Source organism: Dama dama, chromosome 20, assembly GCF_033118175.1.
Source record: "Dama dama isolate Ldn47 chromosome 20, ASM3311817v1, whole genome shotgun sequence".
NCBI lineage: Eukaryota > Metazoa > Chordata > Mammalia > Artiodactyla > Cervidae > Dama > Dama dama.
In genome coordinates, this window is record NC_083700.1 from 96,645,898 (window position 1) to 96,673,221 (window position 27,324).

Below are 27,324 nucleotides of genomic sequence, written 5' to 3' on the forward strand. Positions count from 1 at the left end.
CATCTACCTTCTACCACTCTTCACCATCTCCAAGAGGCCTCTGGAATTAGCCTTCCTTGACATTTGCAAACTCCCTGTGACTTCCTCCTGTTCTCCCACCGTTCCTTTCCCCACCCCCATGTGCTGTCACTGAACCCTGACTTACCCTGACAGCTCAGGTCCCCCAGGCATCAATTAGCAGAAACATCTCTGCTGCAACCGGGGCCTTGTTACATCACCCTTTCCAGAACTGCATCCCTCCGTTTCATCACCTCATTATATCTCTGCATCACACTTACCATTCACTGAAATCATTGTTACTTATTTCTTGCCTCCCTCCCTGAAAAATAAGCTTCTTAAAAGCAAGTACCTCATCAATCTTTTGCAAAGTGCCTGGCACATGGCAGTTGCTCAATGATACTTCTTAAATGGAGGAATAACAAATGGGTCGAGCCCTTTATTTTTGCCTTTACCTCTATGGATCTCCTCTATTACCTTTATGGCTCCTTTCTAGCAGCATTTAACATCTTATGTCTCTCAATTCTTAAAAAAAATAATAATAATAAAAACAAATTCTTGAAGACCTTCTCAGATCTACATCCTACATAGCTACCACGTTGACATGTTTCTTCTACTCCCAGCCAAGCTTCTCCAGTTATCTACACTTGCTGCCTTTATTTGCTCACCTTTCATTCACTCCTCCACTCAATCCAGTCTGATTTATGCCAAGTCATTCCGACAACCTTCCTAAAGTTAATTCAGCAGTATTTGAAGTCTTTGCCTCCACCTTCTTCCTTAATTAATTTATTTATGGTTGCGCTGGGTCTTCATTGCTACATGTGGGCTTTCTCTAGTTGCAGCAAGTGGGGCTACTCTTCCTTGTGATGCATGGGCTTATTTCAGTGGCTTCTCTTGTTGCAGAGCATGGGCTCACTAGTTGTGGCGCACAGGCTGAGTTGCTCTGCAGCATGTGGGGTCCTTCCAGACCAAGGATTGAGCTAGTGTACCCTGCATTGGCAGGCAGATTCTTAACCACCGGAACACCAGGGTTATCACTCCATCCTTCTCTTTTTTCTTTTTTTAAATTGTATTTGCTTATTGGCTACACCATGCAGCATGTGAGATCCTAGTTCCTTGACAAGGGATTGAAACTGTGCCCTCATGCTTAGGAAGGTGGAGTCTCAACCACTGGACCTCCAGCGAAATCCCTCCACCCTTCTTAAAATACATTCATTTCCTGGCTTTTGTGACAATGCAGCTCTTGGCTTAAATGTCACTTCCTTCAGGAAGTGTTCCCTCACACACACACACACACACACACACACACACACACACACACACACACACACACACACACACACACACACACACACACACACACACCCAGGATGAACGAGGTACCATTTAGTTCACTTTCATAAAACAAAATAGTGCTTCAGTTTTATGGCACTTCTAACAAGTGTCTTTATGTGATTGTGCATTTGGGGTCTGTTTGCTAGAAAAGTGGGAAAAGCTTCCTTCAGCAGGGACAATTTCTGATTGGTTACCCAGAGGTGATACCTGGGGGAGGAGTTCAATATATTTATTGGATGGATGGTTATGAAGGGGGTATCCTAGAGATGGGGAAGTGGATGGATGAGGACTTGCAGACTAGGAGAAAGTCACAGAGTGAATATAGACTGGGAGCTATTTGTCCTTATGAGCACAAATCAAGGTCACAGCTGTAGTAGGATAAATGTGAAAAGGGCTGAGGGTCAGGGCTGACCAGGACACTCCTGTTTAGGATGAGAGAAGGAAAAGGAGGAGTCAGATGGGTTCACTAATAAGCCATCCACTCCTCCATTCAACAAGCCTTTTTGGGGTACCCACTGAGTACCAGGCACCATGCTGGGTGCTGGACCTACAAGGGCAAACCCCACACAATCCTGACCCCAGGTCATCTCATCTGCCGCCGTACACAGGGACAGATGCCGCCTGTGCCATCAGATGCCACATACAGACAGTACCACCACTCCCAATCTACATGTGGGGAAACTGGGAAGACCCGCCAAGGCTGGACGGGACGTTCAGGACACGATGAGACTTGATTATGTGGCTGTCTTTTATGCCCACGTTATCTGGGGTATAAAGGTTCTTTCTTTGGCTCTGATCTGATTGATTATTTATTGGTAACTTGCATGAGGTTGGAGAGGTTCAGTGTTCAGATTTGTGGATAGACAAAGCTGGGAGGCTGAACAGAAAGTGTGAACAACAGAGCCAGGATCCCAAAGGCTCTCAGTGAGCTGGGGTTCTGGGATAACCCTACAAGATGGTGCCTCTTAGGGACAAGTGGGAGGTACAATACTGAAACCCTTCTGTAAACACCTGTTACCAGATACTAGCAGAGGAGCACAGTGTTCGGACATGGCTTCTGTCTACAGGGTTGTGGTCACTTAGCACAGAACTTGGCTCTCAGAGAGGGTTTACTGCATGTTCTTGGGATGATTGTTCAAACAAAGCATGTACACCAAGTTTAGAGTTGGGTATGTAGATTCAAGTTTTCTCTGCTCAAGTCTTTGACCTTTAGCAAACTGGCTGATCTACCCAGTGTGTGGGATCTTAGCTCTGACCAAGGATTGAACTCATGCAGCCTGCCTTGGAAGCACTGTATCCTAACCATTGGGTCGTCAGTGAAGTCCCTGTCAGTAACCCTTTCTGAATTTCAGTTTTCTTATCTACAAAATGGAAGCAATAGTGTCCATTTTTTCCGGTGAGATAATGGATTATCAACTCCACAGCCTAATTGATGTTGGATTCTATTATTAAGATGCAGACCCTGCTTTCATGCTTTTAGGCATGAACAGAAGCACCAGGAAGCCCTTTCAATACAGCCTGACAGTTGTAAGAGAATGGCCACCCTTACCTTGGATTGGTGGGGCAGGGGGCTCCTTAGGTAGAAAAATGAATTCCAGGCAGAGCAAGTACAGTGAGCAAAGGGCATGGAAATGGGAGATATACAGTATCCCAAGAACTGCCTGAGGGTCCCAAGGAAGGGGAGGAATTCAGATTGGTCAGTTGCACGGTCAGGTGAAGCATGGCCTTGTGGGTCAGAGCCAGGAGTCTGGACTGAGTACAAGCTCTTAGGCATGATGAGATTTGCTTTTAGAAAGGTCACTCAACTGCCATACGAGTCCTGGCCACAGGACTGGAAAAGGTCAGTTTTCATTCCAATCCCAAAGAAGGGCGAATCCAAAGAATATTCAAACTACCACACAATTGCACTCATTTCACATGCTAGCAAGGTAATGTTCAAAATATTTCAAGCTAGACTTCAACAGTATGTGAACCAAGGACTTCCAGATGTACAAGCTGGATTTAGAAAAGGAAGAGGAACCAGAGATCAAATTGCCAACATCCAATGGATCATAGAAAAAGCAAGAGAATTCCCAGAAAAACATCTACTTCTGCTTCATTGACTACACTAAGGCCTTTGACTGTGTGGATCACAACAAACTGTGGAAAATTCTTAAAGAGAATAGCTAAGACCACCTTACCTGCACTCTGAGAAACCTGTATTCAGGTCAATAAGCAACAGTTAGAACCAGACATGAAACAACTTACTGGTTGTTGGGAAAGGAGTATGTCAAAGCTTCATATTGTCACCTTGCTTATTTAACTTATATGCAGAGTACATCATACAAAATACTGGGCTGGATGAATCCCAAGCTGGAATCAGCATTGTTGAGGAAAATATCAACAACCTCAGATAGGCAGATGACACCACCTTTATGGCAGAAAGTGAAGAGGAACTGAAGAGCCTCTTGATGAAAGTGAAAGAGGAGAGTGAAAAATCTGGCTTGAAACTCAACATTCAAAAAACTAAGATCATTGCATCTGGTCCCATCACTTCATGGTAAATAGATAGGCAAAAAATGGAAACAGTGAGAGACTTTATTTTCTTGGGCTCCAAAATGACTGGACAGTGACTTCAGCCATGATATTAAAAGACATTTGCTCCTTGAAAGAAAAGCTATGACAAACCTAGACAGCATATTAAAAAGCAGAAACATCACTTTGCCAACAAAGGTCCATATAGTCAAAGCTATGGTTTTTCCAGTAGTCATATATGGATGTGAGAACTGGACTATAAAGAAGGTTGAGCATTGAAGAACTGATGCTTTAGAAGTGTGGTGTTGCAGAAGACTCTTGAGGGTCCCTTGTACAGCAAGGAGGTCAAACCAGTCAATCTGAAAGGAAATCAACCCTGAATACTCATTGAAAGGACTGATGCTGAAGCTGAAGCTACAATCCTTTGGCCACCTGATAGGAAGAGCCAACTCATTGGAAAAGACCCTGACATGGGTAAGGATTGAGGGCAAGAGAAGGGAGCAACAGAAGAGGAGATGGTTGGATGGCATCATCAACTCAATGGACATGAGTTTGAGCAAACTCCGGGAGATGGTGAAAGACGGTCTGACCTGCTACAGTCCATGGAGTCACAGAGTCAGACACGACTGACCAACTGAACAACAACAACAACAACTCAAATGCCAGTTGGAGACAGTTGGAGACGACCAGTCTGGAGTGGGGAGGCCAGGCAAGAAGCTCTTGCAGTGGACTAGGGAGTAGAGGAAAGGCTGAGACCAGGCAGTAGTCACGTGACTTAGAGAGCCTTGAGGCCACAAGACTGGTGGTCAGACAGGAAGAGGCAGTGGTTGGATTATGCTCTCACTCCTCTGGGCCTCCGCATCTTGGGACATCAGGTATAGAATAAATCAAATATTGATTCTAATTCCCCACCTCATTTCTATATGTAGAAAACTGGGTGGACCCACAAAGGCAGGTTGGATCATTCAGGACTTGATGAGACTTGTATTATGTGGCCTGATCCAAGTCACCAGTAGGTACTTAGTCAAATCAGAGCCAAGGAAAGAGCCCTGGGGTTGTCCTGCCCAGAAAACCTGGGCATGAGAGATGGCCACATAATCAAGTCTCATCAAGTCCTGAATGTCCCAACCAGCGTTGGTGGGTCGTCCCAGGTTTCCTACATACAGAAACTATGTGCTTCTAGCTGTGGGGCCTTTCTGCAGTGAGAACACAAATACACACAACAAGGTTAGTAGGATAAAATGACATGATGACTATGAAGGGCCTAGATATTAGTTGGCTCATATTCAGAATGTTCTTCTCACTTGCCCTGATTAAAATCATCTTATCACTCCATGTATTAAGTTGGAGAAGACTCTTGAGAGTCCCTTGGACTGCAAGGAGATCCAACCAGTCCATCCTAAAGGAGATCAGTCCTGGGTGTTCATTGGAAGGACTGATGCTGAAGCTGAAACTCCAATACTTTGGCCACCTCATGGGAAGAGTTCACTCTTTGGAAAAGACCCTGATGCTGGGAGGGATTGGGGGCAGGAGGAGAAGGGGACGACAGAGGATGAGATGGTTGGATGGCATCACCGACTTGATGGACATGAGTTTGAGTAAACTCCGGGAGTTGGTGATGGACAGGGAGGCCTGGTGTGCTGTGATTCATGGGGTCTGAGCAACTGAACTGAACTGAACTGAACTGATGTGGAGGAGAGTACAGCAACCCACTCCAGAATTCTTGCCTGGAGAATCCCAATGGACAGAGGAGCCTAGCAGGCTACAGTCCATAGGGTTGCAAAGAGTCAGATATGACTGAAGAGACTGAGCATGCACATTAAAGATGTAGGTCTTTAATAGCACGCCTGCCTGCCTCCTTTCATTCAACAAATATGCTCCAGAATGCAGCTCTGAGAAGACAAGATCCTAGTCTGCCACGTTTATCACTGCAGTCCCAGCATCCAATACAGCTCCTGGTCCCTAGTAGATGCTCACTTGGTGTTCACTGAATTAACTAAACACCTTATAAGCACCATTCCACACACTGAGTACTGTGATGAGCATGACAAAGTACAGTTCTCAGGAAGCTTATTTGAGTGGAGACACACACACACACACAAAAAAAAAACCCCAAATGATCCTAGTGACAATGGTATTAAGTCTAAGGGGTGGCATGTTAGGAGATGTCAGAGGAAGCTGTTTTCCAAGTAGGTGATCAGGGAGGGTGACATTGGTGTCAAGTGTTCCAAGCAGAGTGACAGCTAACACAAACGCTCTGGAGTGGGGACCAGCTTGAGATGATCGAGAGACCATAAGGTGCTCATGTGGCTAGAGCACAGGGAATGAGAGGAAGAGACATCCAAGATGAGGCAAGGGAGGTGGGCAAGGGCCATGTCATGTGGGACCTCAAAGGACTTGAAGAGGCCAGATTTTTGTCTCGTTTGATTGGGAAGCCATTGCAAGGTCTTAGGGAGAGAGGTGACTCAATCTGATATACACTTTTATGTGATCACTCTGGCTGCTGTATGGAAGATGGACTGGTTGGACAGGTGGGAAAGGAAGCAGGGACCCCAGTTTGGTTATTGGTGTCCAGGTGAGGGGCAGGAGGCTTGGACCAGAGTGTAGCTGTGGGAGTGGAACACAGTGGGCACTTGTTTCCTCACTGACCATCTCCCCTGCCCTTGGCAGCACTTGGCCCCATCGTCTAACCTTTCCCTCATCCCTGATCATGATCGAGCCAACATGCTTGTGCCAAAATCTGCCACCCACACAGACCCCAGAGCCTCTCAGAGATGACAGACAGGCTTGGAGGAGCTTCAGCACCACTAAGAACAGGGCTGGGCATGGCCATGCTGGGATTAAAGCGGGGAATCCATAACCCAGTTATTGACTGGAATTATTGATTAGAAAGAATGGAAGTGAGGTCTGAAAGCACAAGGCTATCAACCAAAGAGAGAAATGGGGCAGGAAGCTGAGGCAGATGCTGAGTGATTCCATGGAAACCTATGAGCCAAAATGACAATAGCAGTTATGAGAAATCACAGCAAAGTGCAGCAGCTTCTTGATCATCCCAATCTAGGTGTCTCTGTGGATTAGGCCCTCTAGTCAGCTCCCAGGGAGGCTCTTGTCTGCCCTGAGACTTGCCCCACCGAGGCCGGGTTACTACTGACAGAAAGTACAGGGGCCACCGGGCACATGATGTGGAGGGGAAGACACCTCTGGAGAAGCAGGAAAATCTGGGCAGAGAAGGAAGCCTTGGGAAAGCAGTTGTCCTGGAAAGAATCTGATGTGGGTCAGGTGGGAGCCAGGGGCCCACCCTGCCCGAGGGCTCAGGCCAGACACATCTTTGACAGCAAGAAGGCGAGTTAGGGCTGGAGCCAGGGAGGCACGAGGAAGCTCTGCTTGTGGGCCCAAGCGGCCCCCAGAGCAGCCCAGATGAGCTACCCGCTGCCCACCAAGCAACACAGGCCCAGACAGCTCACTTCCACCCCAAACCGCCGCCCTAGCTCAGGCCCCAGGCCCTTCCTCATACTAGGATCATGGAACAGCCTCGTTACCCCCTCCAGGCTCTGCCACTCCAGTCTACTCTCCTCAGCACACCTGGGTGATCTTTCAAGAGCACCTCATTGCCCTGGAGACTGGATTCAAGTTCCTGAACTGGCCCCCCAAACTCCCTTCATCTGACCCCCACCTACACCTCTCTGCTGCTCCTCCTGGGCCCACACAATGCTTCCATATACCAAACTCGTCCTAGTTTTCAGGCATATTTTTCCCTCTCCCTGGGATGTCCTCATCCCCTCCCTCAGCCTCTGGGAACCGTCTCTACACAACACAGGTTCTCCTCCTTCGGGAAGCCTTCCGAGAACATCCAGTCCTTGACTGGTCCTGCAAGCACTCTCTGCCAGATCACCTTGTCTTGGGCTTGCCTCAGGCTTGCCTCCCCAGGCCTGTGGGCTTCCCTCCCCATACAGCATCCCAGACTCCCTGCTGCCCTGTGCCCAGCCCTGTGCTGGCCGCTGAGGACGAAGATGTAGAAACAGTGCCCCTTCGTCAAGGAGAGCCAGTGTGCTGAGGCGACCCACCTGCAGATGCCCACCACCCAGGGCTGACTGGACAGAAACAGCCCCCCTACTCCAGGGCTCAGAGGGAGAAAGAGGGATCTGAGCTGGGCCTCAAAGGATTTAATGGTAGAGGAGCAGAAAGGGCCTCCTCAGCAGAGGGAGAAGAGAGAAGACAATGTCTGATGAAGTAGGGCTTAGTCTGAGGGTTGGGAGGCGGAGACGAGGAGGCAGTGGGTGAGGGTGAAGAGCTGGGGCTGCAAGAGCCACCCCAAAAAACCTGTGTCCATGCTGTGAGTGATGGGAACTAGAGGAGGTTTGGGAGCAGGAGACGGACATGGCTAAAGTCGGGTTCTAGAAGGGCGGGTGGCCAACCCCCGGGGCCCTAACAGTGACCGCCAGAAAGCACACACGCCAGACACCAGTTCTTGACTGTTAGTCATCATGTCATGCCCACTGGCTGCCACAGTGAGGAGGGTGGTCAGGACAGAGAGCGGACCTGGGGAGGAAGTGAGGTCCAAATTCAGTGGGTCTGGGCTTCTTGTAGAGGGCAACAGGGGAGGGACTCAGAAGCCTGAGCCCAGGCTGAACATTCCTGGCGGGGCGGCAGCTGTGCCCTGACTAGGCTGGATGCAGCTTCGGGCGGGTCTCGGGTCCTCCAGGGCCGGGTAGGCCGCAGTCAGGATAGCTGCTTGTCTGGGTTCATCAGTTGCTCCACCTCCCGCATGAACCGCAGACACAGCTCTTCCTGCCAGGGCAGAGCCACGCACTGCACAGCCACGGGCAGCCCCACGCTCTTCCTCACAGCCTGCAGGGGACACAGGGGTTAGGACCCGAGGTGTCCAGGCAGGGCCCCACCTGGGCCCGGGAAGCACCCCAGCTGGGAAGGAGGGGCAGCACAGCAGGGCCCGTCCGCAGTCTCTAGGGGTCCTGCATTAAGAAAGGCCCACAAGGCCTGCGCCTGTTTATACTGTCCTCTCCACTAGAGGAAGGGGTCCCGGCGGGGAGACGAGGGGAAGGGACTCACCTTCTGCAGCATCTTGTCCCAGATATCGCCAAAGTAGCCCTTGTAAAGCTGCATCTGGGCCTCGTCCTCGGCGGTCACCGTGGTGACGGGTACCACCCCCGCAGGGAAGTCCAGGCAGTTGTAGAGCAGAGTATAGCTGATGGCCCCTGAGACACAGCACAAGGGGCTGAAGCAGGTCAGCCGACCTCCCGTGACGACTGTCCACTCCGAGCCCCCATCTTCCACCCTGAGAGAGAGCACTGGCCTCCACCAGCAGGGAGGGGTTCTCTCCGAGGGCTGAGACTTGAGTAGAGTGACAAAGCCCAGGAACCTGGATTCAGGGCAGGCTGGAGAGCCTGCTGATGCTCGCCCTATGCCTCCACCCCTGCAGCTTCATTGCTGTTTTCTTGGTTTATCTAAATCCCACCTGGACTTCAAACACCACCTCCCAAAAACCATAGACTCTGTAACAAGACCTCCAACTTGAATATCGCTGAGGACGAGGAGCTCATTCCCTCCCAAGGCATACCACCTGACTCCCATCTCTCCAGCCAACCAGACTGCGAGCCTATCGGGGGTGGAGTCCTCCCCCAGGGTTCCTCTCCTTCTACTTCCCAGCAACCCCACCAGGCACAGGGCGGAACTCAGAAGAGAAGAGACAGGTGAGAGGGATGTGATGGGGCTGCCAGCCTCACCTGTGGCCTTGCCTGGGGCGTTCAGGTCTAGAGCAGGGCCCAGCATGGGGGTGAGCAGCACATCCAGCTCCAGGGCTCTCCACTGGGCCACCACCGAGTGCCGGTACACCTGCAGAGGACACCGCACACCCAGTGAAGCGCTCAGACCCAGCCCATTACACGGACTCTGCAGCACAGGCACTGAGGCGGGGTGACTGGCCCCATGCCTGCCCCAGATCTGAACTGAACCACGATAGGATGGAGGGCCTCAGGATATTCAGACAGGGATGCTTTCAGGGGGCATCAAATGCTCCACGGAGCCACAGAGACCACTCTTCCTGCCAGGGCAGGGCCACAGAGTGCTGGTTACAGGCAGCACCAGAGTGGGGAAGAGGTGTCCAGGGCAGGAGTCCCACCCAGGCCGACCCAGGCCCTTAGGACGGGCCTCCAGGCAAGTGAGGGTCACAGAGCAGGCCCCAAATGGCCTGATCCAGGGAGTAGGAGTGGGGGATGATGGGCCACTCCAGGGGAGCAGAGGGACCAGTGCCCAAGAGACCCCGAGGCATATGCCCTGTCCGACCCCACCCCCACCTGCCCTACTCTAGACCAGGGGCTCTGGCCTCACCTCAATCTCATGATGCAGTTCCCAGAGCTTTCCAGCTGACCTGGACAGAGGGAGTGGAGTCACCAACCATGATGATCACAGCCATGAGGATTAGCAACATCAGGACCCTACTCTCAAAACCTCCCAGATCTCCTTCCTCCTCAGACCCTTCTCAATTCCAGGGCACTCTGAGAGGAAAGCAGTGCAGGGCAGAAGTTCTAATCCCTAAAATTCATATCCCATGGAGTCCCCAAGAGGGACTTAGGCCAGACCCCCAGCTACTCTTAGGACACAGAGCTGCCTGAGGTCCTCAATGCCTGGTGGTGAGAAAAGGAATGGGCTTCCCCCGTGGCTCAGTGGCAAAGAAGCCACCTGCAATGCAGGAGCCACAGGAGACACAGGTTCAGTCGCTGGGTGGGGAAGAGCCCCTGGAGGAGGGCATGGCAACCCACTCCAGTATTCTTGCCTGGAGAATCCCTTGGACAGAGGAGCCTGGCGGGCTCCAGTCCATTGAGTCACAAAGAGCTGGACACAATTGAAGCGACAGCACACACACATAAAAAAGAAGGGAAGTCCACAAGTTGTAAGGGCCTGAGAATCAGGCAATTTACTCCCATCTTTTCTGCCTTGAGGCCCCGAGGGGCAGGCAGGAGCAGGCGCAGTGCAGTTCGGTCTCTACGACGAGCACTTCTCATGGGTCCCCAGTATCCCCCGCTCCTTGCCACCCACTAGCTCCTTTCTGGGCCTTTCCACCCATATCCAGGCAGGGCCATCTCCTCCTCTTCATCCTCTCCCAACCCTGCTCTCCCTCAGGTCCTTACTCTCCAGCCTTTCCTGTATCTTGCTAAGACATTTTCAAGATTGCCCCCCCACCCCAACCAAGGCCACTGAGGTTGCCACCCTGCCTAGACCACTTCCAGCCTCAGAAGCTACTTCTCTCATCATTTCCCATTGGAGAGCACTTGGACCCAGGTCAGGGGAACAGGCGTGTAGGCATCTGGGCATGGGAAAAACTCTTACCGAGACTTCATACTGCTGAGAAAGGTTGAAAACCTTGGGAGCTGCAAAAGAACAGGCAGTGTCAGTGACTGTTTAGGCCGGGTGTGGCAATAATCTTCAGGCCACCTAGGCCTCCTCCCTCTGTCCTTCCCCGCAGGCCCCAGGTCAGCACTCCTCTCAGCACGCAGGTTGGCTGAAGATGGAAGAGCATGAGGGGAGGAAAAGAGATAGGGTGGGGGCTGAGAAGAAGAGGAGGCTAAGGGAAGTGGGAAAGAGCCCAGTGGCGCCCACCCTTCCACTCCTTGTGTCCTCACCAGAGGCTTCATCATGAAAGCCAGCAGTCCTTTAAGCCATCCGGGCAGCCTCAGAATTGAGATCAAGTCCCCCAAGCAGGGATCCACGAAATCACCTTTGCTGGGAGACAAAGGGTCCGGTCCAGGTGCATCCACCCAAAGCGTCCCTCCTGGCTCACCCCCACCTGCGGCATCCCCCAGTCTCCACTCAGTGACTCTACCTCCCTCCTCACCAGACTCCGGTAACTGCAGCCTCCAGCCCCTTCATCCCAGCCTCTCCTTTCCAATAGGTGACATGTGTCTGCAGACCCTTTGGGATGCTTGGGCTCCACCCATATCCACTGGAGCTCCCCAAGGCAGGGCTCCCTATCTCCCTCCATTGCAAACTCAGCTCGGAGCAATAAGAACTGTGGGCAGCATCTCCCTGGCCCAAAGATACTGCCTAGGGCATCTCCCCACAGACGCTGATGCCAGCCTGGAGGCACGAGTGGTGTAACCCCAAGTGGGTGCAGTAATCCTTGCCTCTGAAGCTATCTCTGCTCTCGATCTCAGGGAAAGGTCTCAGGCAGCTGATCCTGGAGCCTCACCCCTAGGGCCAAACTGAGGGGTGGCCCTTTCCACTGAAGTGAAAGTTGCTCAGTCGTGTCCAACTCTTTGTAACCCCATGGAATAGTCCATGGAACTCTCCAGGCCAGAATACTGGAGTGGGTAGCCGTTCCGTTCTCCAGGGGATCTTCTCAACCCAGGGATCAAACCCAGGTCTCCGGCATTGCAGATGGTTTCTTTACCAGTTGAGCCACCAGAGAAGCCCAAGAATACTGAAGGAGGTATCCCTTCTCCAGTGGATCTTCCCAACCCAGGAATTGAACCGGAGTCTCCTGCATTGCAGGCAGATTCTTTACCAGCTGAGTTACCAGGGAAGCCTCCCAGACCATACTTGGCTACTGGCAGAAGTCCATTCAATCTGGGCATGTCCCCAAGAGGCAACTTCAAAGACCTGCCCTGCCCCCAACAGCCTTTAGAACTGAAAACATCCCCGTGGGACCAGCTTCTCAAATATGAGCTCTGCAAAGCCCCATAAAGCAGGTGTGGTCCAATCTTCTGACTTTTCAGACAAGAAAACAGATCCTGCTCAGAGGCGGAAGATGTGGCACAAATCCAAGGAGTGTGGAGTAATGGCAGGTCTATGCCTCGGCCCTCCTGCTTGACTTCACCCTTGTTCCTCAATCTTTCACCAATAGATAGGTGACTTCCTGCACAATTCAGCCCAGGGCCAGGCCAGGGCTGCTCAATCCTGCCTCTCCACACACTGGCACCTTTCCAAAGTCTCCCTGACAAGGCAGTTCTAGGCTCAGCTTGAAGCGGGAGGGGTGGTAAGGTCCCTGCCCAGAAAGCTCCAGACCTTCTTCAGGTTCTGCCGAGGCCTGTCCTCCATCTTCCCCAGTGGCCTGTCCCAGGGAGGAACACAGCACTCAGATGCTCTCCCTGTATCTACCCATGTCCTGATCCCACCACCCACCCCCAAACCCAGTCACTCACAAGTTCTGTAGGAAGGTTGTGCCACCATCACTGAACAGCCCACCTGTGCCTAGGATCTCCAGAGCATGGGGTATGTTGCTCGGCAGGAAGGGAACCAGCTGCAGAGATGGAGGCATGTAAGGTTCCAGACCTAGAAACCCTTGGGTCCCATTCCCCAAAACACACTGTCCAGGCAGCCCTCAGCCCTCACGGTGCCCTCACTGGAGCCACAAAGACACCCTTGTTGGCCCATGATAACTCCCCGTAAGATGTGTATCCTGAGAGGAGTCTGGAACCACATATAAGCTGTCTCAGGTGAGTGGCCCCAAGCCTGCCATCTCAGTGCCTTGAGAACTCCTGGACAGCTGTGCACCACTCTTTGTGGTTGACGAGGAAGGACCACTCCATGCAGCTCCCACATCCCAGCTCAGAGGTGAGGTCACCATCAAGCATGTACCCCAATACTTCTGATCAGCCCCTTTTAACTGGTCCCCCAGGGGTCGAATTTGCAACCCCAATCTCAGGACAATCAGGGTGCAAGGGTGCCAGGGATGGGTGGCAGCCATGGGTACCTAGAAGGCTTCCCTGAAGGAGAGGCAATGCCAGGACCTGTGGGTTCCCCCCTCCCCTAGCATACCGTGTGGCCAGCAACCTCGAGTCTCTGCTTGGTCTCCAGCAGGGCCCGCTTCATGGCCGGCGTGGGCATGGTATAGTTGTCGGTCTCATAATACCCTATACGCAGGGGCTGAGAGCTCCTGTAGATCTGGGGGCAGCACGCATGAGTCAGAGTCAGGTCAGGAGACGGTGGCCCGAAGCAGGGCTCCCAGAGTTCAGAGCCACTACTCAGCCCCAGACACAGCTTTGAGGCTGCTGCCTAGATCCCCCGAAAACTGACCGCCAAGGAGGCCAGCCCCTGTTGTGTTTGACCCCTTCACAAAACACCTTCCCAGTGACTCCGCAGGTGGACAGAGCAAGAAGGAAGATTCCACAGGCTTCAGGTCTAGATAGGGAGATAGGCCCTGAGCAGGGCCGGGACTCGCCCCAGGCCACTCGTCAGGGCAGAGTGGCAACATCAGGGCAGAAACCCAGGCGTCCACAGCCTGTTTCAAGAATGCAAGTCCTGGCTCCCATAATAGATTGCTCCAGACCTTGGGACAGGGGCCTCATTGCCTCTCCTCCCTCTCGGGAAGGGGCCCTTGGGTAGAGTTAGAACATCTCCTCAGCTAAGGAATGGGAGCTTGCCCTCCCTCGCCCCAGCCCAGATCTCCTGCTGCCCAGGGGTCTTCACTGTTTCCCAGGCAAGAGGTCTGTAGTGAGTAACGCCAGACCGCTGAGAAACGGCACTTACATCACACAGCTTACACAGTCTACATTAACATGGTTTTACTACACCACTCCTGGAGGAGGGCATGGCAACCCACTCCAGTATTCTTGCCTGGAGAATCCCCATGGACGGAGAAGCCACCAAGAGCTACAGTCCATGGGGTTGCAGAGTCGGACACGATTGAGTGACTAAGCACACACTATACCACTGCTCACATCTCTAACTTGACTGCTCCTGAAATCTGTTGCCGGTAAAGTACAGATAACTTTATTAGTCATTCTTAAAAGACCTGTCAGCTCTTCAATAGGATCACCAAACGACAGTTTATCCTCCAAGACTCCTTGAACTGCTCTCCTCAGAATCCTCACTTCGCTGCACCCACCCGTCCTAACCAATTACATTATGACCCAATCCTAACCAACCCCCTACACTGACATGAAAGTGAAAGTGAAAGTGACTCAGTCGTGTCTGACTCTTTGTGACCCCATAGACTATACAGTCCATGGAATTCTCCAGGCCAGAATACTGGAGTGGGTAGACTTTCCCTTCTCCAGGGGAATCTTCCTAACACAGGGATCGAACCCAGGTCTCCCGCATTGCGGACGGATTCTTTACCAGCTGAGCCACAAGGAAAACCCAAGAACACTGGAGTGGGTAGCCTATGCCTTCTCCAGCGGATCTTCCCAACCCAGGAATCGAACCGTGGTCTCCTCCATTGCAGGCGGATTCTTTACCAACTGAGCTATCATTGAATCATTGACATATCCGCAAACAAACCAACATCAATATTCTAACTTTGTGCTCCTCCCCCATGCCACTAAGGCTCTGTGTGGGCAGCGCCCTCCCTCACCACAGACAGTAATACACTCAGCCTTATCTGATCTACAGGCTGTTTGGTGATATGTTGGGGGAGCCAGTATCTGACAGATTCCTGCCCACAGATTCCAGTTTTCTCTGGGAGAGAGATCACTCCGCTTTTAACTGTTCTTAACTCACTCAGCCTCCATGCCAAGCATTCTGCTGGAGGCTGGAGATAGAGGAATGAATGCTGTAAGAAAGGCTCCTGTTCAGTCTTGTCAAACGTGGAAGAGGTTCGGGAGTTCTCCCTCAAGCTGTTCTTAGCCTCAAGGTCCCTCCTGTTGCACAGCGACAGGCCCAAGGCTCCGGCTCCCAGCCAGCCAATTTGAAAGGCTCGGGATTTCCAAACGCAGGAAAGGGCACCATCTGGTGGCTGTTTGCAGAGGTGCTACTGCGCTCAGTCACTAGGTCGTGTTGGACTCTGCAACCCCATGGACTGTAGCCCACTAGACTCCTCTGTCCATGGGATTATCCTGGCAAGGATACTGGAGTGGGTTGCCATTTCCTTCTCCAGGGAATCTTCCCGACCCAGGGATTGAACCCACGCCTCCTGCATCTCCTGCATTGGCAGGCGGATTCTTTACCCCTGTGCCACCAGCAGAGGCGCTAGTGCTGGCCTTAGACTCCCCGGGGGCTGGTTTTCAGGAGACAGGGCCTCCCAGGCCTGCCTGCAAGGGCTCAGAAGCACCAGCGAGCCCCGAATCCAACTCCATGCCCACCCCCACCCCTGCTCACCTCCTCCCTGAAGGGCAAGGGGGGCACGGTGGGGTCCAAGCGGAACATGTCCTCACACAGCAGCGCTCGCAGGCACAGTGCCAGGCTCTCCACGTCCCGGGCCATGGGGCCGACCGCGAGCTGTACTGTGGGGCAGGGCGGGGCAGAGAGAGAGATCACCCAGCCCCGAGGGGTTCCGGGGCTGGGTCCAAGCAAGGGCTGGGCCAGGGCCCTGGAGTGTGAGCAGACAGGAGGTAGGAATGCAGACCTAGAGTGACCTGGGGACCCAACACTGCCCCAAGGAGAGGCAGGGGCACAGGTGCAGACCCCCCTCCTCCAGGGCGCAGAGGGAACCACAGACCTCACCTGCTACCTGTCCATAGACACAGCCCTTCAGGCCACTCTTGCTGGATAAGAAACACAAGAGGTTGGAAATGGGAAATGGCCACCCCCTGCCCGACCCCACATCCAGTCAGCAGCCCTCAACTCTCTCACCACTTTGGCAACTAGGAACCAGGGGCTGGTGGTGCCGTGACACTACCTCTTAGCAAAACCCCAGTCAGGGAATCCCTGCCTGGAGCCCGGAGAGGTGGGAAGCTAAGCCAAGGTCACACAGCAGGACTCAGAGGCTCACCTGCCACCTACATCCTACCTGAGGCGGTTCCCTGTGGGTTTGAGGCCGCAGATGCCACAGAAGGCTGAAGGAAAGCGGATGCTGCCTCCAATGTCGGTGCCTAAGCCCAGTGGGGAGCCCCCAGCAGCAATGAGGGCCCCCTCGCCTCCTGAGGAGCCACCTGGGCTCTTGGAAGAATTCCATGGGTTCATGGTCGGGCCAAAGAGGGGGTTACTGCAGTCAAAGCTGGAGGAAGCGGGAAGGGGTCAGCCCCTGTCATGTTGGTACCAGTGCCCCTGCCCCCCACGCTGCACCCCTGGGACCCAACCTGAGCATGGACTGGGGGACATTGGTGTGCACGAAGGGCAAGGCGCCCTGCAACTTCAGCACCTGCACCAACACACAGTCACCCTCCGCTGGCACCCCCTGGTTTAGGCTCAAGCCCAGTGTCGAGTCCTGGCCCTAGAAGGAAGGATGGGTGAGAGGGACATGGTTGATGAGCCAGGGGGGCTTCAACACACAGGGTCTGCTCCCACTACCACCCCACAGGCCAAGCCAGGACACACCTGTGGTGCCCTCTCAAGGCCTTTGGACCTAGGACTTCCTCTGAGGGTGACCCAGGACCCAGAGCTGGCTGGCAGGGACTGGGGCAGGGCACACCTTGTAGCTGAAGCATTCCTTGAGGCTCACGGGGACACCATAGAGCAGGCCCTGTCTTGGGACCTTGCACAGCTGAGTCTCGCAGTCTGCCAGGTAGCTGATCACACAGTTAGTCCCTTTGTTGACTTCCCAGGCCTGGGGGAGGGAGAAAAGGACATACGAGGCTGGCTTCTTTTGTTTTTTCAACTGTGGTATAATCAACATAGCGTAAGATTGGCCTTTTCAAATCTACCACCAGTGACAGGGTAACCATTAACATGACCCAGAGCCAGGAGCACAGAGGGTTAAGTAGGCCCAGTACTGGCCCCACTGGGGACACGTGGCCCAGCTTTACCTAGGCTGTCTCTGACCTTCAACTCCAAGACAGACAGAGAGTGCTCCAAGGACCAGGACACTCAAAGGAACAAGATACTGACCTCAGATGTCCTCCAGAGATGAATAGAGAGTATGTGTGTGCTGCAAGGACCACAACACTCCAGAGGAACAAGATAGTGACGTCAGATGCCCTCCAGAGGCCGAGCTGGGGGGAGGGTGACCCTTGGCCACCCACTCCTTCAAGCTACACCAGTGCCCAGTGAGGCTAGATCCCCGTGTTGAGTCGCACCAGGAGTCAATGCAGAGCAGGGCTAGACCCAGGCTTCTGCTTCCTGGCACCCAGCACTCTCCTCTGCCCCAGGCCTGGCCCATACCTGCCCAGGTGAAACCTCCACCCCTCCCCAAGAACACCTGAATCTGAGGAATGGCTGGCTATTACCAGCTAATAACATCATGAGTGTGGCCCTACTGCCAACTCAGGTATGTGAAATCTGTCTGCTGCCCAGGGCAGGAAAAGAGGAGGCCAATCTGTAGCCAGAATGCTCTCTGTGGATGCTCCCTCTGAAGGGCTGGAGCTTTTTCAGAGACATGGATTCAAAACAAGCAGCCCCATCTGTTGAGACTGTGTCCTTTCAATGCACCTAGCCCAGGGGTGTCCAGTCCTTTCTCCATAGTCCCTCTCTGTCCCCCTCTCAGCTTCAGTCACTCACACCACTCTCACATCCCTGGCACTCATGTCCACCTGCTTAGGGGTCAGAGTCACTGCCACGTACTCTCTTCCAAGAGATCATATCACATACAAGTCATTCTCACAAAGCACAATTTCTTCCTTCTTTTCGTTTCAAACACATTTCTTGAGCACTTACTATCAACATATAAAAGACATAGTGTTAGGCCTAAGGTACAAAGACAAATAAGACTCTGTCCACCAAAAGCCCACACATGTGCCTTGGGAAAGAGAAAGACAAGGCAAGCCCTACAATGTGATGAGAAATGTGCTATTAGTAAGTGAACGCTGAAGAGGAAACCCTAACCCAGACTGGGAGGGGAGGAGGGTTATGGGAAGCTTCCTGGAAGACGTGACTCCTCTCTGAAGACTCATCAGGGGAGCCTGTTGCACTGTGCAGGGCAAGAGCAGGGAGAAGAGCCTTGCAGGAAAAGGGAACCCAGAGCACAGCAGGCTCTGGGGCCAGGTAACTCCAGCAGCTGAGCCGCCGATGCCCCAAGGCCCGGAATCCTTGACCAGAGAGGACGCTGGAACGCTGAGCGGGCAGCCGGCCAGGAGGCTGGTGCTTGGTCCTGGAGGGAGACTGGTGGAAGACCAGGGTAGTGGGGGAGACAAGGGAATGGTCTAGAGGGAGCTCTAACAGGGAACAGACCAGACTCAGTGACTGATGGGGTGGGGGCGGAATGGGGAGGGAAGTCTGGGCTAAAAGCCAGGTTTCTAGCTAGGACAACATGCTCAGTGTCCCCAGCACATGCACATACACAGAGCCTTCTCTCTCATACACACACACAGCTCTGGCTCCCTCCCTCTCTCCCTGGCAGCCCTTGGCACTGTGGTCCCACCATGGCCCTCCAGCCAGGTTTTCCCACAGCCTTGCAGAGAGAGAGGAGGAAGGAGCAGGGTCACTCCCTGGCCTTACCTTTCCCATGTAGGTGAAGAGCACAGCCTCGGGAGACAGGTCCCCATTTTGTAACTTCTGTACCAGTTGAGGCAGGGGCAGGGCCAGCAGCGCCTCTGAGTCCAGGTCAGGGTTCTGGGGAGACACCTTGGATCAATCCCTTACTCCCCCCAGGCCCCATGTGCCTGCAGCAGACACCTATGGCCCATGCCCACAAGTCCCAACAACTACCAAGCACGTGCTCACTGTCACATGCCAGCCCATAACAGACATGCCCACCCGCAGCTGACATCACAAATGTGCTCCAGCCTGGGCAGGCCCTTGCCACCTGTGGACGGTACAGATCTATCTACAGATCTATCTCTTCCAGAAGCTCACTCAAGGGGGGCCCAGGGAGAGGCCACGTCCAGGCTGAGTATTAGACCATTATGAAAAAATTTCCCAGGTGGCGCTAGTGGTAAAGAACCCGCCTGCCAATGCAGGAGATGTATGAGACAAGGGTTCAACCCTTGGGTGGGGAAGATCCTCTAGAGAAGGGTATGGCAACCCACTCCAGTATTCTTGTCTGGGGAATCCCATGGACAAAGGAGCCTGGCGGGCTACAGTCCATAGTGTTGCAGAGAGTTGGACATGACTGAAGTAGCTTAGCACAGTGGTTGCTGAGTGTGGCCACACACACACCTTGTTGATGTGCTCTGTGTTTGGATTAAATGTTACCACCATTCCCATTGCACAGCTTAAAAAAACTGAGGTTCACAGAGGGGAAGTGCCTTGATTAGGACTTACGGATAAACTATAGTTCTCTGTCCATTCAGCACAAGCTGCCCACTGGTTGTCCACCTGCACCTAACTATTCAACCCTTTGGCAGGGGAGGGCAGAAAGAAGAAAACCCTGTCCTAGGTGGCTGTGGTTGAAGTTAGAGCCATATATAAGAGAGAGGTTTTTTTCCATTCATTCCATACATATATATTAGGCATCTACTCTGTACCAAGGACCATGCTAGACATAGGTATACCAGAAGTGAACAAGAAAGTCACCTCCAGGCTTTGGGGAGTTTGAACAAGGTGCAGAGTTGGGAGTGAGGAAATAATTTGGTGGCTCAGTGATAAAGAATCTGCCTGCAATGCAGGAGACCCGGGTTCAATCCCTGGGTCAGGAAGATCCCCTGGAGAAGAAAATGGGAACCCACTACAGTATTCTTGCCTGGAGAATCCCATGGACAGAGCCTGGGGGGATACAGTCTAAAGGGTTACAAAGAGTTGGACACAACTGAGCAACTAACACACAGAGATCATTTATAAGTAAACAAATAAGAATTTTACATAGTCAGAAATAAAGAAAATAACAAGTGGGCAGCACACAGGTAGAGAGGGTGGTCAGGGAAGAGCTCTCCGAAGGAGGGACGGTGGTCAGACACCCACTGCCAGGCCTCGGAGGCCTCCAGAGTCTCTTGGATCAGCCCCTGCCTGCAGACTCCCACTGGCTTCCCCCTCAAGGGCTTTGGGCTAATCAGGAGAGCATCTGAGTTCAGCCACCACATCTCATCTCTACCCTCCTCTGCTCTTGCCAAAGTCACCAGGGACTTCCTCGTTGCCCAATACAGCAAACACTTGACTCTTCATTCTGCTTTGAGTCTCATGGAGGCGTTCACAGGGCTGACTTCAGACTCCTCCTGGGCACAGGCATACCCCGTTCCCGGGATTCCCTCCCTCCTCTACGCTGTTTCTGTCATCCACTCATTCAGCCAGTCAACACACATGTTCTGAGCACCTACTCTGTATTGAGCACTACGTTAGGGCTATGAATTTAGAGATGGCCAAGACAGACAAGTCCCTGCTTTTAGAGCTTACCTTCAAGAAAACAAATTAATTAAGAAAAGAATTTGAAAAAGAAGAAAAGAAATTTTAATAACACAAGGGACATCCCTAGTGGTCCAGTGGTTAAGAATCCGCCTTCCAGTGCAGGGGATGTAGGTTCAATCCCTGGTTGGGGAACTAAGACCCCACATGCTGCAGGGCAACGACAGAGCCTGCGTGCGCTGGAGTAGCAGTCCCCAAACTTTTTGGCACCGGGGACCGGTTTCATGGAAGACAATTTTTCCACAGGCAGGAGGGATGGGAAGGAGATATGGGGGTGGGGGGGGTTCCTCAGTAACGCGAGCAATGAGGAATGGCACATGAAGTTTCGGTCACCTGCCCCAGAGCACACCTCCTGCTGTGCAGCTGGTTCCCAACCCACCATGGACTGTTACTGGTTGGTAGGGGCTGGGGACCCCTCCCCTAGAGCCTATGCTCCACAACAAGAGAAGCCCACACACCGCAACTAGAGAAAGCTGGCATGCCACAATGGAGACCCAAAGTTTTTTAAAATAAAATAAATTTTTAAATTAAAAAAAAAGAAAGTTAACAAATGATGACAGATCACAATACGTGTGAGAAAGGAAGTAAACAGAGTCTGTGACAGAAAGAACAGCGGACAGACTCAGATGCGCGGGGCAGGCGGAGACATCGTTTCAGCTACGACCTGAAGCACAAGAAGGAGCCAGACACAGGGAGAGGCAAAGGCTCCCGGAGGCTCCTCTGGGCACCTGCTCTTCCCTCTCTGATGCTGGGAGAAGTCATGCCTTCTCTTGGCTTCCGCTCCAGGCCCCTACACCTATCACATGGCCTCTAGATCGTCCTTCAGCCTCCAAATTGTCCCTTGCCTGACCCAACTGAGCTCAGACCCGCTCGCTCGACTATTCCCTTTGTCCCCTCTGTTCCTGTGTCCTTCCCCTGAGCTCACTGCCTCCTATCTCCTTTCCACCAGCTCCTCTTCACCAAGGAAGGATGCTGCCATCTATCCTCAACTCCGCCTCCTTCCAGCCACATCTAATCAGTCACCACGCCCCTAAGCAGCTCTGGAAAATGGCCACCTCTCTGTCTCCTCTACTGAGACCCTTGCCACTGCCGATCCTTTCTCTACTGGGTCACACAGGGGCCACCTAGCTGGCTTCTGTGCCCAAGCTTTGTCACCAGACCACACAGCACAACAACGAGCTCACCTTGCCTGTCCCCTTCAGGTTGCCTCCCACCACAAGGTCCAGAAGATGCTTCTAGGCTGAGGTCCTGTCAGACCCCCCTGCGCCCCCTCAGTGTGACACGGCCCACTCACTCCCACCTCATGCCCAAAGCTGAACACCCATCACACACACACACCACACAGCCTTTGAAACCCAGCCTCAGTATCAGGAATATTCTACCCCTTCCCCAAATTTGTTAGAGATACAACACTTACTTGGGATTTTTTTATTTTCTTTTTTCCTTTTTTAATGATATAAGGAGAGACAATCAGAAAAAACGGATCCATGATCTACCCCCAACATACTAGATAACTCCTGCGTGCTAAATCTCTTCAGTCAAGTCTGACTGTTTGTGACCCCATGGACTGTAGCCTGCCAGGACTCCTCTGTCCATAGATTCTTCAGGCAAGAATACTGAAATGGGTAGTCATGCTCTTCTCTAGGGGATCTTCCCAACCCAGGGATTGAATCTGGGTCTCTGCATTGCAGGCAGATTCTTTACAATCTGAGCCATCAGGGACGCCCAGACAACCCCTGATGACTTTCTTTTTTTAAGATATGCAAAATGGAAAGGAAACACTCCCCCCGCCTCTAGGACCACACTGACAAGTCCCTCTTCTGAAAAGGAAGTTATAGTTAACAGTTTCTGATGAAACCTCATAGGGGAAGAAAAGTTTGTGAAAAACCCACAATGTATATAGTTGTTTATATATATTCTATTTTTGGACAGAGGGATCATACTATATACACAGTCCTATGCCTTGCATTTCTCCCCTCACAATGAAAATAGCAAGATTTTTTTCTGATTATATAAATATGTGGTCATTGTACAAAACGAAAAACGGCCTACCAATTTGTGGAAGGAAGTAAGAGAGCCCACCACACTGGGGTAATGATCACCAGGAGCCTGATCACCACCATTCCCCACCTCACCCAGGGTGTCCACAGAGGTCCTGTGCATCTCAGCTAGAAGCTGTCAGTGAGCTCCTCTCAGTTCTCAGCACAAATGTTCATTCTTTCCTCTGCTCTTCTGTGTTGACAGTTGATGACACTGTTGCTAACAGCTATTTTTAAGTCTTCAACTAGTTATCAGGCAGCTGAGACATTTTCTCTTTCACAAGACACCAGAGTAAGTCTGAATGTCCAGGAGGCCAATCTAAGAAAATGGAGGAAATTAAAATGTATATGGAGAATGCAGGGAAGTATACAAATAAGATCTCACCAAGCATGTGGCCATCTGTATGCCTTTTTTTATTACAGCTATCATTGAATCACTGCCCCTCCTCAACCTGTTTTTCTTCTGAACCACCTACTGTCTTAATTTCAGCTACCCTAGATGGTCCTTCAAGTTGTTTTTTTTTTTTTTTTATTCATGGTTGATTGTTGTTATTATTTTATTAAATCACTTCTGTTCTATTTCAAGATATACATTCCATTCGATCATGTGACCACTGACATTGACTGAAACAAAAACCATACTGTTCTTCCATTCATTTACTGAACTGCTTTAAAATCAGCTTCTGGTTGGTCTTGGAGATGCCAGGAGATGGAACTACAGGTCAGATCCAGTTGAAGGGAGAGACATTTGTAATCCAGTGGGATTTTGACAAAGGGGCTTGTAAGGTCTGTGCGGCAAGGGCGTTCAGGTTAAAACCAGAGGTGTAGAGGCACTGAAGTGTGGGCAAGTGGGATGGCTCTCCCAGTCGTCGTGGTCTATCAATGGCAGTCCCTCACATCAGTCTAGAAAGGATATTAAAACTTACTTAGGGGGCTTTCCAGGTGGCTCAGTGGTAAAGAATCCACCTGCCAGTGCAGGAGAAAAGGGTTCAATCCCTGGTCTGGGAAGATCCCACATGCCATGGAGCAACTAAGCCCATGTGCCACAACTACTGAGCCTATGCTCTATAGCCCAGGAACCATAACTATAGAAGTCCATGCACCCTAGAGCTCATGTTCGTCAACAAGAGAAGGCACAGCAATGAGAAGCCCGCATGCCGAAAGGAGAGAGTAGCCCCAGCTCACACAACTAGAGAAAAGCCCGTGCAGCAACAACAACCCAGCACAGTCAAAAATAAAACAATTCATTTAGGCAGTAAGGTAGAAGCAAATGGGCAAATGCATGTTACAAATTAAGCCTCATGGTCAACAGAGCGTATGAAAAGCATGCCTCACTCTAAAGTTGCTCTAGAGTCCTGAAAGAGATGAACAATTTTGTGAAGTTCAGGAGGCGCTTGGGACCTCCCCTCCTCCAGCAGCACCTTGGGACACAGGAAGTATCTGGGTCCCAACTCACTTCTCTGCAGTCTATCAGGCAGGATCTGTACCACAGGCTGCTGTATTCACCCAGGGTCCCCCTGACCTCAAGGCCCCCTTCTCAGTATAGGGCTGGGCTGAGAAAGCCCCAGAAGAAAGGCTGCTGAAACAGCCTCAAAATGCCCAGCAACTCCAGAGCCAAGCAGAAAGAGCCTTAGGGATGGGATGAAGGAGGGGCTTCTCCCTAAGGTCATGTGTGAGCTCAGCTAAACCGCCCACCTTCCCCAATGGCTCAGTGGGTTAAGAATCTGCCTGCAGTGCAGGAGACACAGGAGATGTGGGTTTGCATGGGTTCGATCCCTGGGTTGGGAAGATGCCCTGGAGGAGGAAATGGTAACCCACTCCAGTGTTCTTGCCTGGAGAATCCAAGGACAGGGGATTCTGGTGGGTACACAGACCATGGGTCAAAAAAGTCGGACACGACTAAGCAACGAAGCACACCAACTGCCCACCTCCTACTGATCCCAAAACTATTGTCTTCAAGACCTCACCCCCTGTGCTGACTGCTCAGAACAAGACTGCCAAACCAGTTCTCCCTTTCTTCTGTCAGTCACTAGAAAACCAAAAGGGAATTTCCCTACTTACTCATCTGTGAGAGCCAAGTTTTGGTGTTCTGAGGCCAGGCTCCGACCCACAGAGGATGTTTAAATAACTTTTGGTATTTCAAAGCCAAAACCTGCCCTGGAAGTTATTGTTGTGTTGCTGTTCAGTCACTAAGTCATGTCCTGCTCCTCACAACCTCATAGACTGCAGCACGCCAGGTTCCTGTGTCCTTCACTATCTCCTGGAGTTTGCTTAAATTCATATCCATTGAGTCCGTGATGCCATCTAACCATCTCATCCTCTGCTCCCCACCCCCATTCTCCTTTTGCCTTCAATCTTTCCCAGCATCAAAGTCTTTTCCAGTGAGTCAGCTCTTTGCATCAGGTGGCCAAAGTACCAGAGCTTCAGCTTCAGCATCAGTCCTTCCAATGAATATTCAGGGTTGATTTCTTTTAAGAAATCTACCATGGAAGAGTTGGTTCTTAAAAATAAGGAAAGGCTGTTGCTCCAGAAGGAAACTGGATGCTTGGATCCAGATGCTGATGCTTGGAGCTGAAGTGAGGGAAGACCCACCCTTCTACTACCCCACACCCCTGCCAGCTGGTGGGTTCCTTGCAACCAGGAGGAGAGTCATGTGGGCAGGAACTGTGGGTAGATTCCTGCAGCTGCCCCCACACATTCCTTGGAGCGGGCAGAACTCAGCTAGCTAGTTGCACAGGACTTGGAGTCTCCGGAGCAACCAAGGTTCTCTAGGCTGGGCCTGGCATCACTGCAAGGATCCCTAAACAGGGCACCAGGTAGCTCAGCCAGAGAAGAAGGATCAGACAGTGACGAAGCTTTGCTCAAGTAGATAGGGGAAGTGGCCAGTTTGGATTGAGTCCCTAAGAACAAACTGTGTACTTTCACTGATTGTGTGCCAGGTCAATGAGTGAGGGCTAGAACCAGATATGTTCTTATTTCAGTAAATAAACAAATAAGACATTTTCCTGGTCCAGGAATGGTATGGTGTAAATTCATACCAGTACATCCAGCTAAAACCTCAAAGCAATCAAGGCCACACCCAGGGCCAGGCATCCAAGGCTGGGTTCTCCCTTCCTAATCTTTCTTTCCTGCTCCTCTCCACTGGAATGAGGCTGGATGGTTCCACCAGGCATCTGGGTTCTAGTTCTAGCTCCTGCCTCATCCTGTCCCATCATCTGGAATGCCTTCCCACCTTATCACATCTGAATTCCATCCAGCACCCCTTGGGGCAAGTCTTCTCTCTCACAGCACAGAGGAACTGAGTTTGGTATTTTGACTTGTAACTGAGTCCAGCGTGTCACACATAGAGGAAAGCCTCCTCTTCCAGGCCGCTTCCCTCATCCCCATACACACACTGAGCTGATCCAGAGGGAAAGAAGCTTGTTGACAGGTCACCCAGGGAAGGGCTGGAACTAAACCTATCCATGAAAGGAACTTATAACCCATCCGACTCCACAGCCAGGTGACAGGAGTCCACCTCAGCGGGTAACACCCTGTGGACTTGAGCAAGTCCCTCCCCAGCTCCCTCTGAGCAGCCTCAATGAATTTGAACTGTAAGCTCTCAGAAGCCCCTTGGCCATCACTTTATGATTCCAAAGTCCTAAACCCAAGCATCCTATTGGTTCTCATCTTGCAGTTTAAGCGTCCAATAAATCCATGATCTTGAGATTATCTGGCACACAGCAAAGCTCCTCTTTGACCCAGTGAGGCGACAGCCTTCGGCGACCTGCCCTGTCCCTTTCGTTTCCATTCTGCCTCTAGGCCCCATCTGGCTCAGAAAATAGTACGGAATGCATGATGGCGAGAGGGGTGTCAGAAAGTACAAACCTGCGCTGCCCACACACCTGAGCTGCCGGCCGCCAGCCCCTCCGCGCGCCCCGGCGGCTCAAAGCGCGGCTACCACCCCTCCCCCTCCCCCTCCACACCGATTCCAGCCCCGGCTGTCACCTGGAGCCGGAAGCGCTGCGCCGCCTTGTCCATGGAGCCAAGGCCCGCTTTCTGCCTCCGTCGCGCCCGGACCGCCGAGGCCCGCGCTGTCCGGCGACTGGACCAGCGCAGGGCCAATGCCGCCGCCACGAAGCAGCAGGCCAGGGCGGCCCCGGAGACGCCGGACAGCCCGGCCCACGGTTCTTCTAGCACCATGATCTCCCGCCGCCGACCGGTTGCAACCGATAAGGAATCTGCGCACGCGGACTCCGCCGCAAAACCCGACCTGGATCAGCCCGGGATCCAGCGCCCGCCTGCGCCGGAGGGAAGGCAGGGGCTGTCGAGTCGCCGGGCCAAGCGCTGTTGCCTG

At 52.2% G+C, this 27,324-nt stretch overlaps 1 protein-coding gene across 2 annotated transcripts; it reads right to left on the reverse strand.

Moving 5' to 3' along the window:
* Positions 1–8,311: 8,311 nt before the first annotated feature.
* Positions 8,312–27,324, reverse strand: LOC133041403 (fatty-acid amide hydrolase 1). Of its 2 annotated transcripts, XM_061122002.1 has the most exons (15): positions 26,976–27,320; positions 19,111–19,224; positions 17,150–17,284; positions 16,818–16,951; positions 16,529–16,735; positions 16,243–16,283; positions 15,898–16,022; positions 13,618–13,743; positions 13,002–13,099; positions 11,484–11,583; positions 11,191–11,231; positions 10,192–10,231; positions 9,588–9,696; positions 8,914–9,059; positions 8,312–8,694 (listed from the first exon to the last, which is right to left on the reverse strand). In XM_061122002.1, the coding sequence occupies exons 1-15, from the start codon at positions 27,168–27,170 to the stop codon at positions 8,566–8,568; spliced, it is 1,740 nt and encodes a 579-aa protein (XP_060977985.1). In that variant the 5' UTR covers positions 27,171–27,320; the 3' UTR covers positions 8,312–8,565. The 2 variants fall into 2 exon arrangements, with proteins under 2 accessions (XP_060977985.1, XP_060977987.1); XM_061122004.1 differs by lacking the exon at positions 16,529–16,735 and having other exon boundaries at positions 26,976–27,324.